The following is a 17,834-nucleotide window of genomic DNA, read 5'->3' as shown; positions in this document are numbered from 1 at the left end:
ACCCGCAGCAGCCCAAGCCTTTCCCCAGGCTTGGCCAGGGATGTACAGCTCAGAACACAGCAGGGATGCAGCTATGCATTAAATCCAGCGCCATTGCCTTTCTTCTGTTTGATCTCCCTGCCTGGAAACACAGTAAGCTTTTATTGGTAGTCACCGGTTTTTATTTGGGCTGTGACACACGGGATTTGGTAAAGACGCGGGGAGCAGATCTTCACCTGGTGGAAATTGGTCCAAGTCCAATGAAATCAATGGAAGCGCAACAACTTAAAAACCAGCAAAGAATCTGGCTTGCAACACTGAGTGTGCTAACGCCAGGATCCTTGTTGGCTCACAATAACTAAGCTGTTTCCTTAACGTCACAGTGTTTTCTGGCTTGGTTTTTCTCTAGGCTCTGTAGTCCACAGTGATTGTCATCAGCTTTCCTTCCAAGCCGAGTCTGATCAGTTGAAATTAAGGTGTTATTTACAACCTCATCCTACAGCCAGGCACAGCTTTGCTGGAAGTGTTAGTTCTGTAGGATGTTAAAGTCATTAAAGCCCTCACTGCACTTCCTCTTAGGGCATTATTAGTTCCTAATATTATATTGTGCTGTCAGTCAGTCCCTTGTGAAGTAAATAATGCCCTGAGAGTTAACATGGCACTTTAAATTTGAATGTCAAAGGGATAAATTGTTTTGATAAGTTCCACCTCTTTTATCACGCTTTTTAAACGTATGCTTCTCATGAGAATACCTTTATTTTAATAGCTAAATTGGAAACTTCTAACAGTGCCTGTCTCTGGTTTATATGGCTGCACAACCCAGCCATATTATGTCCTAGATGTGTAATTTGGCCGGCCATAATTGATTTAAAGTGATGTTCTAAAGAGACACTTCTGTTCTATTTTTTAAAGACTAGCAAACATGGAAACATTTATGTGCTTGCCCATTTCCTGCAATGCTAGCTCAAAAAAAAAAAATCTAATTTATATTTTGTGTTGAAGTGATACGGTCAAAAGTTTTAGGATCAACATTTAACATGCCCAGAAATTAACTTTGATGTGGATCTTAAAAGCTCAAAGCCAACTTGATAAAAACAGAAAAGCAACCCCAAAATTTTAACTTCACTGAACCTATGCTTATACTGCTACCAGTGGAGACAGTGTCAGTCTGCAGGACTCAAACCAGTTTCCATAGGGCTCATCAGAAAAAGAACACTAAATTAAGAGATGGTATAAATTAAAAAAACAAAAAAACAAAAAACCCCAAAAGCTTCTAGTAGGTAAAAACCTGTATTCACACAGTTCACCTTAAAGGGTTCAACTGACTTTTACCCAATTTGCAATGAGGATTAAGCTCTTGTAATAATGAGCCTACAAGAAAGATGGAGAGGGGTTTTCTATAAGCACATACAGTGACAGGACAAGGGGAAATGGCTTCAGACTGAGAGTAGACAGACGTTACGAAATATCTAGATAAACCAAGATAATAGGTTTAAATTAGATATTGGGAAAAAATTCTGTACTGTGAGAGTGCTGAGGCACTGGAACAGGTTGTCCAGAAAAGCTGTGGATGCCCCATCCCTGGAAGTGTCCATAGCCAGGCTGGATGTGGCTCTGAGCAACCTGGTCCACTGCAAGGTGTCCCTGCCCAAGGCAGGGAACAGGGTGAAACCAGATCATCTTTAAGGTCGCTTCTAACCCAGGCCATTTTCTGACTCAATGACTTCTGATGCTTCACACTGCAGCAGGAAACTGCAGTGACAGTGGCAGTGCAAGGGCAGTAACAATCACATCCCATTAGAATAAGACATTCTGGGCACTGGCTTCGGTTTTGTTTAGGAAGCCACAGATATTGCTAATTTCGTTTCTTTCCGACTAAGTATGGTGGGTATATTTCAGACAGGGGAAATCAGTCAGAGCAAAATCACATTCCAGCTTCTAAACCAGGATACGATTGCTTGAACTGTAATGTTAAGCAGTACCAGTTTCAATCAGTAAGTGCGGAAAAAAAAAGTCCATTTCAAAACTTTTCATTGCATAAATAATAATGGAAGAAAATCAAACAAAATATATTCCAGTCGACGTGGAAAGACTTCTACAACAACAGTAAAAAGCTCACTTTGCTTCCACTGGGTCTTCTGCAGCTTGAAATAAGCAGCTCTACTAGTAGCAACAGTCTGATTGGGAATTTCCAACTAAAAATAGTATCAGAAATTTTTTAAAGTGGGACCAATTACAAAAATAAACTCTCCAGCAAAGAGCACTCAACAGAACAGAATGCTAATCAGGTCACTGGTAATAGCCCACTTGTACCTTGCTTGGGATAGAAAACTTGGTCTGCTCAGCCTTGCCAGGAGTGTGAATAGCAGTGAGAGGAGGAGGCCAGGAATGGGTCATCTCCTAGGGAAGAAAGAAAAAGTTTAGGAAACAAATTCATGCACATAAAGAAGAAAGAGAGCTAAAAATGGCCACATCTGCTCCATTGAGGCTGGAGCTGCAATTGCTCAAGGAATCAACCCCACCACCTCACACCCTTAGGTTGCAGACTAACTCCTTACCCATCCCACAGGCAGGACCTCCTCAGAATGAGAGTGAGGACAGGTTTGACTCTTGAAAATTGTGACCATCAATGTGTTCATCAGAGGGCAGCTGGCTGCACCTCCGTGGTCAGGCTGCATGAACAGAGCAAAGCCCAGACACGAATGGAGCCCTCCTGCACTGCCCTGGGTGCAACCCTGCAGGGGAGTGCATGGTGGCAAGATGCAGCCCTATTCAAGACTGCAGAGTGGCAAAATAAACATAGAAAGCTCTGGAATGGGCGTGCATGAATGCCTGGTGTAGCAGAGAGCAGGGACAGCACCACAGCATCTTCTTGTGGCACAGGCTCTTCCCGTGGTAAGCAATGTCACAGCCTCAGGGCGCTGTTGGTTCCACTGTAAAATGAGGGACTGAGAAATCTGGTGTCTCACCAGTGAGTCTGTACTTAACCAGGAAATCCAAGTCTCCAGTGAAACCTGCCAGGCCGTCTAAGCAAACCCCACCCGTTTTCTGTACCAGTGTGTTTATTGATCATTTGTACACTCATGTCCCGATTATCTTCTAAGAAACAACCTGGGTGCCCATGGCTACCAGCCACCAGCAGAAGAGCAGGGCACAACTGCTCCTTCCTCTGCAGGGAACTGCTGTCCCAGCAAACCCAACAGGAGCACACTGGGGCTTGTGCTTGGAGCAGGGGGAAAAAAATCACTAAAACCAAGGAACTGCACAGGTGATGGTTTAGGCAGAGCTTGCAAATGCCCTTCTAATGAGTGTGTTTTATGGGAGACACCGCTTCTTTCTCACTTATCTTTGTTTTTAATTTGATAAATATCCAGAGAGGCAGTAATAGCTGTCTCTGGCATTCTGTTCTATCTTTGTCTTGGTTGTTTTTCTTTGCCTAAAAAGCTCAGAAAGAACGCTTTCTTGACACAAGGGAGGCAAAGAGCAGAAGAGCGTCCAACCTCCAAAATCTTACGTGCAATGTCCTGACTGCAGTAAACTACACTTCCCAGCTGCTATTACACGCTGGTCAAACCCAGAGCTAGTCCCAACAAAGCTTATAAACAGGCCAGTTTCTGTAGGTAACATGACAGCCGCTCAAATGCTCCACAAACAAAAACATAGCATAATGCAATTGATTAAGAAAATATAGGTGTTGTCCTAAGGGCAGTGTGGTGGGTGAATTTTGGCTAAACACACGCCCTGGGTGGCTACAGCTGATACTCACTACAGTTCACTGAAGACAGAGACAGCAAGTTTCAGAAGGACAGCTGTCCCTCCCAAATTATGTCATATTAGGTTAGGAGAGAGAAGGGCAAACTATGCACCATGGTCCTCAGTCAGTGGGACAAGGCAGACAGACAAACTTCCTTGGGCAGATGGGCTGGGCTGCAGTCCTGGAAGAACTTCTGGGTTTCTTCTGTGGAGCCCAGGCTCTGTTGTCCTGGCAATGAGGAGGAAAGGAGCAATTGTTGAACTGCTCATCCCTCCCGGTGTGTGAGGCTGTGGTAGCTCAGTGCCACGACAAGAAGAGCACTTCTTAAATAGCATTGACTGTCTAAAACTCTGCACAGGGAAAGGCAGAAAAAGATTTCAGCATCCCACGAACTTTTCTGTGGGGTAATATGATCCAAATCCTGCATGCCTCGGCCAAAGCCTGTGCCACAGAGGTTGCTTTGTGGCAAACCTCTTCACAGCAAAATGATGAAAGAGAGACTGCTGAAACAGACTATATCACATAATTAAAAGAGGGCCCGGCATTCTGACTGAAGGCAGAAATGAAGAATATTCTAGAACTACAGTTACAGGCTTGACCTCAGTCTCTTCCTGCCCACACAGAAAACGCTGTACAGAGAGCCTGGGATTCATGGGGAGGTGATGCCAGCAAACATTTCAGAATATTGCCTGTCAAAACACGTGTAGTATCCACTGCCTACCTACTTGGCAGGCTGAAGTGTAAGCAAACCCAGTCATCTCCCTATTAGGGGACACGTGGACATAAAACTGTGGGAAAAGCAGCCTGTTATTATTTGAGGAAATTCAGCTACAAGGTAAGAAATCCTGCCTCCACTGAGGTTAGGACTATCCAATCTCTGTATTTACAGAGTGACCTCGTGAGCACCAAAATCTCTTACAAAGGTACAACCTAGCTACATTGGAGCACTTCAATTCCCACTGCAATGAAAATTATTGGACAGGAAATTTTCCAGCCAGGATCACACATACATAACAGCACAAACATTTAAAGCTCAGCACATAAACCAACACTGTGTGTGGAAGGAGTGAGAAAGCACATAGTTAGCTAAAGAAACACACCTACATCTACCTACAGACAGGTGCCGGAGACTGTTGACCAAAGAACCTTGAATGGTGGTAAAGAAAGCTTTGAGTTTACTCATTTGAAAAAACGTCACTTCAAAATGTCTGGGCCACCACACAGCTGCATGTTCCAGTCCCACAGAGCTGAGCTACAGAAGGACATGCGAAAATGGCACTGCTCTGTTGTCAGGGAAGGGCCATAATCGCAACCCCACACCCCGAAGGGATGGGACTCTGTTCCTTAAGCACAGATGGGTTACTCTGGACCACCAGAAGAATATGTCATTTGTTTAATAATCCACATGACTTCACCACTCTTTCTTGTGCCCCAATTTGTTCTGGAGCTCCCTCATCTTTAAGTACTTGCTAAGCTCTATTTTGTTTAGCTTGTGAAATCTGATATATCTACCTTCTAATATGTTAAGAGCCACACAGATGCTGCGTGTGTTGTGCATGCATCCATTAAGACGTGCCTATAACCACCTTAGTTTGTAAATACCTGGGAAAATAGACAGGGAATTAAATTAATGGGTTTTTTTTTTTCCCCAGGAAAAGTTAAAACACTTTAATCAATCCAAATTTGGAAGTATTTAGAAATTCCTGGAAGTAAAAATAATAAAAGCGAGCATATGAAACACTTTAAAGAGGAATTTAATGGAAACAAAGTAATCCCACAAAATTGAGTTAGGATTTATTTTCACGTGGTTTGGACTTAAAATAATTCCAAAATCATGTTAACTGTTGGAGCGGGTAGATGACTGCTGTAGAAGCACGCACTTTTTAACAGACCTGGAGATTAAATGTGAAAGTAAACCTGCACTGTTTCTTGGCTTAAAGTCACTGTGGTCCTCTGATGTAGCAACATCAAGCATCCTCCTTTCTGAAAATTATTTAAACATTGTTTTAATTGACTCCATGTGTTTTGTTTATTAGAGCTAGGCATGCTCGTCTCTTCAGCTAAGTCTGGTGTTTTTGGCTATAAAAGCCCTCAGGTAAGTAACTAAGAAGGACACATGCAGACACGATCTAATGAATCACCCCAAACACAAACACCCCAAGCAAACCTTCCAAGGGATGCAGAGGTACAAGGCCAAATCATGATTTAAATGGAAGGAGAGGACTGGGGAAGGATTTAAACTTGAAAGTTTCTAAGGAAGAGGTCAGAGAGAGAGGGAATTGAGTACAGGGGATATGGGGCAGATGGTAAATAGCTTTACAAAACCAGTCCCTAAAATTAATAGCTGCCTTCAAGATTTATTTCCTGTCCCTGCATTTCATTTTTCCATCATTTCCTTCTTGTTCAAAAGCAAGTGTGCCGTGTTTTTAAGCACAGATAAAAGCACTGAGCCAGGCTCTAAGAGGTCATTATGGAAAAAAAAAAAAAAGCAGGATTGTGTACTCTGCGTTCCTACTGAGGCAGCTTCCCTTCCTAGTGCTTAGCCTGATCTAATTTGAAGTTTCCCAAGATACAGGGCTCACGCTACTTCCCTTGGGAGAACTGAGGGGAGACATGAGAACAGCCTTTAATTACACAAAGAGCCGCTCCTGAAGGAGAGAATAATCTGTTCTCCAGTTTTATGGAGGATACGAACTTCAACTGCAGCCAGAAAAATTCCAGTTAGACGTAAGAAAAAAGCTCTTTTATGGTGAGGATCCTGCAGCACTGAAACAGATTGCTCCGAGGGCTGCACGGACTCCATCTGTGGAAGAACAGGCCTAAGAACAGATAAGCACACATCAGGCAGGCCCAGCTTAGGCAGAATTGATTCCCACACTGGGACAGGGAGGTGTGGGAGGTGGTGAGATTTCTAACACCCTTCCCAGCCCTTTTTCTCGTTCTGCAGTTTTGATGGATCACAAGTGGTTTGGCCAAGCCCTACCCTTACTGCTCTCTTGTGGATACCTCCACAAAAAGGCAGGGAAAGAAAGCCACAATCCCATTTTTTTTTTTCTTCTGTGGCCACAAAGGCAGTCTCAGGACCAACACTTTGCCACATCATTAGAGGGCAGCCAGTGGAGCAGGAGGAGGACCAGCCCCCCACACATCACCACCCATAAATTCCATCTGAGGGTGCTGCTAAAGAGACCTTATCTGTGATTTTCTCTCTGTCAAATGGCCCTCTCAGAAATTTTAAATTTTAGCTAAATCTGTTGCTTTAAACTTCCTCCAACTTTTGGAGACCCAGCATGTTAAAGTTGCATTCAGAAAAAAAATTAATATGTGAAGAATAGATGTTCTAAGGTTATTACAAACTTGATGCTCCAGCTGGTGCTAAGCAACCTACTGCCTTGATGAAATAAAGATAGGAATAAAGACAGCCAAGTGATTTACCATTTATTAAAGACTCTATTAATGATTTATTAATGTTTTATTAACTATTTATCAGTGCAACCTTAGTAAAAAGCCTGTCTTGTTTCACAGCATCTTTCTGGTTTCTGCATTTATACAAACCTGATCAAACTCTCTCTGCTAGGACACCAGTAGTGCATGAGGGGCAGCCACACTTGCTGTGTGTGAGGCATACTGAATTAAAAACCATCTCAGCCTGTTTCCTCTTTGGGGGAAAGGCTAAGGAAAGAATGAATATACAGATATATATTTATACATGGAAACGACAAGCAAATGACACTAAAGCCTAAAGGAACACAAAGACAATAAACCTACACGTTGTTTTCATTCATTTTCCTTGTGAAGGAGTGGAAAACTTGCACGAGCAGTTGGAAATATCCTGATCAGTGATCTGCCCTGCTTTATACTGGGTCAAAGGCTCCCTTAGGAAGGGATTTTGATACATTGTCAGTATGGACATGGATGTGATAGATAAACTCGTTAATATACATTTGATGATGATGTTTCAGCATTTTTGAAAAAATCTCATCATCAAAGGGATACCACACCTTTTTCCCTGTAAGAGGAAACAAAAAATTAAAAGACTTTGGGGATGGCCTCCAAAGAAAGCTATTTTTCCTGCTGTGAATGTTAAAGCTGAAAATCTTTTACTCATGCAATTGTTTTAGCAAATTTATGAAGAGTGGCTAGTGCCCAGCACATATATTTTGAGGAACAATGTGGTGGCATCTACAATAATGTCTTTGTCATACTAGAATTTATCTTGTTGCTGTCCCTAAAACTGCTTGAAAGACAAATGAAAATACAGTGCATACATGCCTGAGTTTCTTATTGAAAAACTGGAGTTGATTCTACAAAAAGCAACCATTTTTCTGACCACAGCCTAAACCACAGTGCTCACCTGTGGGTTTTATCAATGATGACTAATAAGTTCCCGTTGCCAGCTGGGGAATGGGATGCATTCCATATCATCCCGTGGTAAATTAATATTTCTTTCTGTTTTAAGAAAGGGACAGACAAAAATTATATTCCGTGAAAATGAATATAGAAATTGCTTTAGAAGCCAGTTGTGGCTGACTATAAATTTTACAGCATATGTTTTCCTTTCCTACTTTGTTAGCATTTGGAAATCTGCAAAGAAATACGGATATTTTCTTTTTCTGCTGAGTTTCTCAGTACTCTATGACTCCTGTATACCTCAAACTTTTCAATATATTTCCCTCATACCGTAGCTTTTATAACTAATAACACTCATATTCTTTGCTTAGAGCATTTAGAAGACAATAAAAAAATAAGTAAATCATGACTGATGCGCTTACTGCTCTAACCAATCTCGTGTATGTGAAGAAAAGCAAGTGAGAAGGTATCTCAGCTCAAGAGGCTGTTTCAGGGGGAGAGTAATGAAGCCAGATGAACCCACCACTGGATTCAGCTTCACAAGTCTGCCACAATCCTAAGGAAACCACAGCCTGTGTAATAAAAGCGTGTGTGCCCTGTCAAAGGGGTCACCTCCACGCTGGGCATACAGGAGTTCACTCCCCAGGCTCCCCTGGGAAACAGCCGGAACACTTTTCTCCAAGGTGGATCAGGACAATTGTCTTCAGCGCCCACTTCAGGAAGATTCTGTGGTCAAAAACTGCCCCGAATGTGTTGCACTGCCCGGGAAAATCAACCCTTCAGTTCAACACCGAGCAGGTTTTGTGCCCTTCAGCACCTTCTCACGTGTTCTCAGCATTTTTAGGAGCAGGCAGCACAGTCCCCTATGGAGCCACTATAGAAACACCATTATGGTGAGCTGCACAGAACCAGAGATCTGCAGCAGCTGTATCCCTACTCCTGCCAGGCTTGGGCACCAGTAAAGTGCATGTAGGACATGGGGAGTCCACAGAATAGAACTGGCAAAAATGTAAAAAATGAAGCAGGACCTTATAGCAAGCACACAGGGCAACTTCCTTGACAAGTTTTGTGGTGAGAGAAAGAACAGTTCAGTGGCAAATGGGGACGTTGGAACTCATGAATTCAAAGGTAGATACACCCAGCATGTGTGACAGCCTCTCCAAACCACCATGGCGTTGTCTCCCACCCTTGTCTGAGCTTCCAGTCAAAGTCCAGCGGTTGAGCAGGAGCCAGTGCTGCCTTTGTGACCAGTCATGAGCTTCCCAATGGTCCAAAGACAGGAATGTACACACCAGGAATTAAAGACCCTGACTGGAGTGGTAACTCTGCTTCCCAGCCAGGACAGGCAGCAGGAACCTTGTCAGCTGCAGCAGTGTGGGGTTTGTTTAGGACAGGCCATAATGGTTGTGTGCAAGGAGAGGATGATCAAAGTTTTGCCAGGCACATATGAGATGCTGGGCCACAGGAGGTATTTCTATTTCCATATCGAAATATTTCTATTTCCATGTAACTGTTCCTCTGCACAGACCTGCTGAGGGGTCAGGAACATCAGCTGTCAGAATGGGTCAGACTCGAGGCCCTGCTTCTCTGGGATGCTACAGACAGTGCCTGGTGCTGTGACTTTCACAGGGCACTTCAGAACACCATGGCAATCATCAGGGCAAAACCCTGATCCTGCATACTTACAAATTCTCAGCTGTGCTGAGACCTTTTCTGTTCAATACAGCCCCCAGAACTGGGTTCACACCAGCTAACACCAGTTTTAGAGCCTTATAAATCAATGATACACCCATAAATATTCAGGTACTTACAGTCAGGTGTACCAAACCCAGTTCCAGGAAGCGAGGCATCCTTCAGCTGTCACTCCTGGAAACTAAATTAAATCTTTGCTGCCCAATGCACAGAACCAGAGCCCTGCTGTGGACAGTGTGGCCAAGGCAATACCTCCTGTTCCTGGCAGCTTCTCATCCCCACTGAGATTGCACAGCCCTACCCCACTGATTTTATTTATTCCAAATAATACTTGTTGGTAACCATCCCCAGGGATGGCACATCTTTTTTGTCACAAGGGCCCCACGAGGTAGGAACTATGCACTGAACTGTTAAATACAACATAACGTCCTGGCAACACTACAGTATAGCATAAACAAAGGCACAATAAGTCATAAAAAACTAATTCTTTTGAAAGTTACTAATACCAACATATAATTTCATCTCTGCAATTTAAAAAACATTGGCAAAAAACCCCCATTCTCCAAGCAAATAAGCGACTGTGTTTTGAAACTATTCGCTGCTGGCACTTGTTTAAGGGAATCTGGTAATTTGTTCCATCCATCCTCAGCTTCACAAGCAGGAAAGCATGTCTTGAATCGCCTGTTTTCTTCTCTGAAACTTAGGGTTCACACCAAGAGGAGAGCAGAGCTATAATTTACAGTTACAAAATAAGACTACTCCTACCCCGAGGCACTCCACTGTGTGCATTTATACAATACATTACATCATCTCCTTTACGTTGCCAGATGCAATCAATTCATGGGGTTTTTTTTTCACACAAGTACAACAGGGAGTTATACAGTCACAGGACAAGACCTTATCAATGGAATTTATTATAAAATGCATTAAATTTCTGAGGCAGCTTATGGCGGCATAGTGAAAAAATAAAATCTCCAAATTCAATATCAGGCGAAATTAGATTGCTAAACTAAAAACCCTCTTGTTCTGTAAGCTTAGCAAAGAAACTGTGTAAGTTTTATATTGTGCAATAATTTTTAGACCCATGTAACCAGCTTATAACTTACATCCTGACATTGTGATGAAACTGAGTCCCAAAATCATCAGGAATTTGAAAGCATTAAATTGTGCCAGAAAACACCGACTTTGGCCTTAAAACAGGAGCATTAATTACCTGAAATAGCATATGGGGGACATTAAGAAACCAGGTTAGGCAACTTATTTGAATTTAAAGCCCAATCCTTTTGTTTAAGCCACAATTTGCTTTCATTAAAATCGGACTCTGAGTTGTTACTGATCAAACACAAAGAAATGAAGCTACCACAGGCTGCTGTAGAATACACAATGAAATCCTTTGCAAAAGCTGTTTCTCTGCCTTCCAAACCAAGCCTCTGCCAGATCTCTTATTCTGCTTACCACACAAGCAGTGTTGCAGCAGGGTTTTCCTGCGTGGGTGTGCCAGGGTAGCATTTGTTTTTAATGCTGTTCTTACACAGTCTCATCACCTCCACTGTAATGCTGTTAAACCAGCAGTCTGGGGCTGAAGCAAAGGCACAGCGAACACCCAGAAAAGCTGAAATCTGCCCTTAAAAAGCTGGGGTTTTTTCACCATTCCTTTTCCTCCTCTGTGTGATGCTCTCCCTGCTACGTGTCTCAGTTGAGAACTTGCTTCTCCCTCCACGCATGAAGAATTCACTTTCTCCTATGAACCATGGTTATCTTCCCAGTGCCTACTTCAGAATGCTCTGCAGGGCACAAACTGCCTGATTTTTTGTCTTCTGCAATGCCTAGGGCAGTGGTAAAACTTCTGACTATAGGATGAAAATTTGGAACAGAGATTATGAGGCTGAAAAATCCAATGGCTGTGTCCAAAACACGTATGTATGGATAACACAGGCACAGCTTGATCAGTATTCAGCAAGTCCTGGACGTACAAAGAAACTCCAAACTTACTCCCGATCACTGGTTCCTCTAATTTTGTCACTTTAGTTTCTTTTGTGAAGTTAAAAAGCTTAGCATGTTTGCCACACAATACACTGTGGGTCCTCATCTGCAGCACCCAGGTAGAGCCCTTGCTGCCTCTCATGCTCAACCCTTTAATTCTATTCTGTTACAGAAAGACCTAACCCAGCCACCTGAAACCCTCTCATGCAACCTGGCATTTATTATAGTAATTTTAGCCTTTGGAAAAGAACAAACATTTCAGTCTGAATTTCCTTTTCCTCACTTGTGCCTCGAAGCAGGTCTGTTCCTGCATCTGTGTGTCCTGTAAATCATGCCAACAACTCCCCTTTGATCCACTCCTGCTAAGCTAGCAGGTGTAGAAAAGAATGGATGTATGTTATAGAAGATGTTTTGATACAACATAAACTTTTTTTGGCATGTCAGCCTTATCCAAATAAGCCAGCTTAAACAGTAAAGAAAACCGAAGCCAAAACACGCTGAGGTCTTTTTTTGATCTCCTTTAAGGTATGGAGGCTTCAGAGTATTTCTGGTAGACAGATTCCCACTGTTGCATACATTTGATTCCTCATTTCCCAGCATGTTCTTTCCTACAACGATAGTTGGAGGCTGGAAACATTAAATACTTGGGACTGCCACTAAGACACACGACAGCTGAGGGTGCCTGGTGCCACACAGAGCCCTGGTGTCTGAAATCAGCCTGTTCTGACTGTGCACCAGACTGACAGAGCCTCCCCTGCCTGCATTTTTTAAAAACTTCTGGCAGCAAACTACGCTGAAACAAACTAACTCCTAAAAACAGGGCGGAGAAAGGGCCAAGTCCCTTGTCTCAAAGCACTGCAATACTTCTTTTCCCACAGGAAAATCAATGAACAGGACACAAAAGCCACAGCACTGAGATGCTGTAAATTCAGCGCCCCAGCATTTAAACATCCTATCTCCACATTACCAGACGATGACATGTGTCGTCCTTTTTTGCTTCTAGATGGCCCAAAAGGAACAGCAAACTGTTCATTAGTAAGAGTTTATCAGGAACTTGGAAGGAACTTGGAGCAAGGCCAAGACAAGACCACCCAGCAGAGCCAAGGCTGCCCGGTTAGCTCTGAGCAAGCCCCAGCTCCAGCTGGTGTCAGAAACTGTGACCACCAGTCACCAGGCAAGGATGAACTGGAGTAAACACGCCAAAGGATGTTTTGCTTTGTTTCTAAAGTACCAAGTGCAGTGTATCATTATGTTCCAGCAACTACCAGAAGGAGCTGTTGATCTCAGTTTGCTGCAGACGCACAAAGGCTGGATGCAATAACACGGCATTCTTCTTGAAGGGTAACTTGTGTTGTAAGTGAAAGACGCTAGAAAATGACAGTGCTGCCGCAAAGCAGACAGAATTCCCAGACTAAAGCCTTTTCAAAGAACACAAGCAGTTAGTGCATCATTCCTTGGGGTTCCTGTATCCTTTCAGACATGATCGCTTTCTTGTAGTTTACGCTTATCATATTACGAGAAATGGTAATGAGGAGATCATGACAGCCTCTTTTAAAAGAAACAATGACTCAATTGCCAAGGAAAAGAAAAAAAAAAAAAAGGGAGTGATAACTATTTTCATGGAAAGAAGCCTCCAGTGAACGCCTCACTGTTGAAGCTACGTTCTTTGTTTTTGTCTGAACTCTGGAATGACAAGGGGCTGCTCTTCAAAAAAATTCTGAGCACCAGGTTTCATTTGATTGGTACAACATCACTTTTTCAGATAAATTGCCAGTTCAGACCTCTTGTTGAAAAGATTAAGGACTCAAGAGGTTAGGAATGATAAAATACTGGAATAAGTGGGAAGGGATTAATTGGCTTGATTAGAAAAAAAAAAAAAAAAGTCACTAGTGGGAATGCACCTACAAACCAAACATGAAGAGTTTTTATCCTAAGGCTCAGAAGAGTATTTTTAAAGGTTACTGTACCTTGGCGTACACAACATTTTCTTAAGTAGGATATACTCATGGCAAAGAAATTAATGGACTACAAAGCCCAATGGGGCTTTTAACACTCAGTGCTGGTGCAATAAATGCCACCAGAAGATCTCAAAGCATTCCTCACAGAAGAGCAGGACCTGCCATTTCCCAGCTCGGCTCCAGAGGTGAAACTTGGTCCACGCTTTAAACCCATCAATCAACCTGCAGCAAACACAAAGAATACAACTCTGCCCATTTTTCTTTCCTGTTAACCACCCATGCGAGTCTCCTATGCCCTTGGAGGTTCATGCTGCTCCTGTTTCACCCTGCAAAGTACAAGCAGGCATTTCCACCTGCCCCATGAATATTTGCTTACACACTGGACAGAAATTTTGGAATAGAGAAAACATTTAAACAGGGGCTGAAAAGTGTTGGTAAGAGTTTTCTAATGACAGCCACAGCAGAGCCCTGGCCCCAGGAGCTTGGGAAGGCCATCCAGTAACACTTGCAGCAGGTAGAATACACAGGGTATGCAGAACGTTGGAAAAATAAATCTGGGCACTTGGGTCAGACCTTCAGATTCTTGTTTGAAGACAGATTTTTTCTCCCACCTCTGAACAATGGTCAACAAACACCTCAAGGCCTTGAAACAATAAAATCATCTTCATTCTAATGCTAGAACCTGACATTTTCTTCAGCTGACTTCTGCAAGGCTGGGTGCCTGTATGACTGCTTTTAAATTTAAAAAAAAAAAAAAGAAAAAAAAGAGAAATTCCTTGAGAAAAAAAAAAAATACAAAAACCATTCTGGTCAGATTTTCTAGCTACCCAAAGAAATTGTTACACCACTGACAAATCAATGTGGCAGGATCTCCTGGCTAATTAAACACATGTGACAATTTTACTGTGATAATTTGAAAACACTCAGAAGTGCCACCTATCCACAGTGCGCATTCTTCTCAAATGTATATTAAAAGCCATGCAGTGTAATAAGAAATTGAAAAGAACTTACATATTCAATAAAAACACAATTATAAGCATAATTTGAAATGTACAGCTAAAATAGATTGGAAGTTCATAAGGTTTCTCAGAACATTAAATTCAATGACACACTTTCTTTAAAGAAATGTTAGAAATTCAGATAAGCCACAGTATGTAGCATAATATTAAATATCTGATAGAGCCTTGCTTTTGCCCAATTATCACACCAATAATTCCAGCTGAGGACATCAATGCATTTTGCTAACAACTAATTTAACTTTCAACAACGGCAGCGTGGGTGAGGTTTCATTTCACCACTTCACAGAAGGAGCGCAGAGTGGAGCAAAGGGGCACCTCAAGGTTATTCAGGAAGATTAAAGGTAGGATGTTTTATCCGAGCCTGCGTATTCAAGAATTTATTGAGAGGGCGTTCAAAGACATGAGAAGATGAACCATGCCAGTCTTTCACTGGCAGGTTTGAAGTGGTGTATTCTGAAGACTCTGACAGCTGGAACAACCTCCACAGGTAAGAGAAGGGAGATGCCTTCAGAACGAGCTCTGCTGATTGTAATGCCTGACAGACCAATGGCACACAGCAAAGACATGAATTCTCCTCCCCAAAAGGCAGCGTCCAGAACTGTTGTCACTGCAGGATGTGGAACAACTTCAACTTGAGACAGATGATGACCACAAGACTGCCTGACCATGCCAGAGCTGCTTCCACAGACCTCATGGGGGCTGGCAAGTCCGGCTGTGACACCACGACTCTTCCCAAGGAAAAGTCCACCTGCTTGTCCAAGGAGTCTCTCAGAGGAAATAAAATGAGTTTTGGTCCATACATCAGTTGGTGTCTGTATTCTTGCCTTAAGAAGAGATTGGGAGTGGCTTCTCTTAAACTCAGACCCCAGTGCATTATGGAAATGGCAACAAGCATTCCTGGGATCTGCTGTAACAGAACATTTCCACCCATCTCCTCCCAGACCAACCATGAGATTCAAAGCTGAAACTTCAGTTTTGCTCCAGGTGTCAACTTTGTCCTGTTCTCTGCTTTTCTTCAAGGAGCACAAAGCACTAAAGCATCAAAACTTGCAACATGCAGGTGTAGATAAAGCATAAAGAGGGAAACTGAGCATGCCACAAGTACCTGGTGTCTTTTTGATCCATCACTTTGATTTCTCTAGTGCCTTCCTTACACTTACGTCTCTTCTGAGCATCAACTGTTTTTTGATTGTCACGGCCAGAAACTTCAGAGGAGAATTTCAAAAATGTTTGCCCTTGAAACTGAAGGTCTGTTTAGTTACATCTCCCAGTCCAGTCTTCCCTTGGACACTGCAAGTGTCCTAGCCTTCTCCTAGTCTGCTTCTCTTGACTAATTGTGATTAGGCTAACTTATCCCTCATGGATCCCACGAGCCTCCTCAGCAGTGCTGACTTATGGGGAAGCTTTCTACCAGGATTTAAACCATGCTACACTTGCCCTCAGGGCTGCAAAAAGGGAGCTCTTCCCATTTGTGAGAGAAAGAGCCACAGAAGACGTTACAGTCATTTCAAACCAGAATTGTTTCTAACGCATGCATTCATTTCAGGAAGCCTAACCCAATTTTAATATGTTTTCCCTGTCTTCGTTCTGTGCCGAAAGCAATTTGTTATGTAGAGTACACATTATTAATCTATTTAAATGAAAGGTAACATTGCTAGCAGTTTAAACACTCAGTGCCCATATTTAACCATGTTTCACTTTGACGGGACAAGATGAAATAACAAAAAATGATTAATCTGAGACCAGAGAAATATTCTAATACCTGTATCTCAAAATAGGACTAGATTTTTTTTTTGCTTAATGCTCTGTCAGTAAGCTGTGTAAGTGGAGTGTGGGAGCTTCAGATGGCTTTTCTGCTTGGCCACACTGCAGACTGTCACTTTGGAATGACAGACACACAACAGGCTCTGGAGTTCTTAATCATGTTTTCATACAACATGAACTCGTGCAGCCCACAAGGTCCTTAGGAGAGGATACCTGGTAGAGCTAGAGCCAAACACTGTAGTACTGCAGTAGTGTTTAAAGTTTTCCATCCAGTTCAGCACTTGGGGCCTTTTTCTGTTCATGGGAGCACACAAAAGGTCAGAGTGGATCTGACATGCCAGATTCCTTGGGTCTGTTTTCTTTCACACTTTCACTCCAAGATAAGGGATGAAAAAGGGTGGGAATTCAGGCCCCATGGGTCTCCAAATCAGGAGTAGGAATCTTAGTTTTATGACATTTTTCACTCAACTACAAGACTCCACCAAATTGTTTTCCCACATTTTTCATCTCTTTCACTTATTTCTGGAACCGCAAAACTTAGTGGTATTTGAAAAAGTAGTACATAAAATAACCAATGTTTTTAAGCTCTGTAGAGAGTACATCTGATCTTCCACAAGAGTAGCAAAACTTACTATCTTCTCCTCTAAGAGAATAACTTTGCTTCAATTACTTTCTTGTTTGAACTGGCTTTAAAACAATTACTTTGTATAGTCTCATAAAAAGTAATTATTTTTATCATAACAGAGTACTCAATCAGAGTGAGGATGCTGAGCATGTAACATTGCAATACACAGTGAATTGTTTCTGAGCTGACTTTCAATGAGGGAGAGGAAGTACAAATGGTTGTTTTGGTGCAAAAGAGATGCTGAAGAGCTTGGAAAACAAACTTCACTCCTTCCCTGGCAGTCATTCACTTATCATTTACCATGGGAGTACTTTGTTTCTCTTCAGGAGCAGCAACACATGTCCAAACTCTTGTCATGTCAGCTCACTTTACAGTAGTTTTAGTAGCAATGGTAAATCTGGCAGTGATGTCAGAATTCTATAATACTACTGAAATCAGCAATATTTCAATTTGGCACTACAAAAATACGTGTTAAAATATTATGGTAAAGGAGATAAGAAAACAATATTGAATAGTGAGTTTGAAATAGGTGCACAGCAATCTCTCTTTTCCTGAAAACCTTTTGTAATCTTTTTTATTGTTACAGTGTAGACAGGCTGCAATAGACCCACATAATGATCAGATTTTACATTTCAAAGTTCTTGGCTAAATAATTTATTTAATGCTGCTATGAAAATAAAGCCTTTATTTGATAAATGTGCCTGCAAGCT

General features: G+C 42.3%; 1 protein-coding gene across 4 annotated transcripts in view; it reads right to left on the bottom strand.

Annotated features, from left to right (window-relative positions):
• AFF2 (ALF transcription elongation factor 2) overlaps positions 1–17,834 on the bottom strand; it is a 328,346-nt gene that overhangs the window by 126,128 nt on the left and 184,384 nt on the right. For all 4 annotated transcript variants that reach the window (XM_066202655.1, XM_066202658.1, XM_066202656.1 and 1 more), the window contains exon 5: positions 2,293–2,379. In XM_066202655.1, the coding sequence (XP_066058752.1) occupies positions 2,293–2,379 (87 nt within the window). The remainder of the gene's footprint in view (positions 1–2,292; positions 2,380–17,834) is intronic.

The sequence above is a fragment of the Chamaea fasciata genome, unplaced genomic scaffold, assembly GCF_029207755.1.
Source record: "Chamaea fasciata isolate MVZ Bird 193981 ecotype frontalis unplaced genomic scaffold, bChaFas1.0.hap1 SCAF_22, whole genome shotgun sequence".
Taxonomy (NCBI): Eukaryota; Metazoa; Chordata; class Aves; order Passeriformes; family Sylviidae; genus Chamaea; species Chamaea fasciata.
Note: the sequence above shows the minus strand (reverse complement) of the source record. Positions and strands in the feature narration are given on the sequence as shown.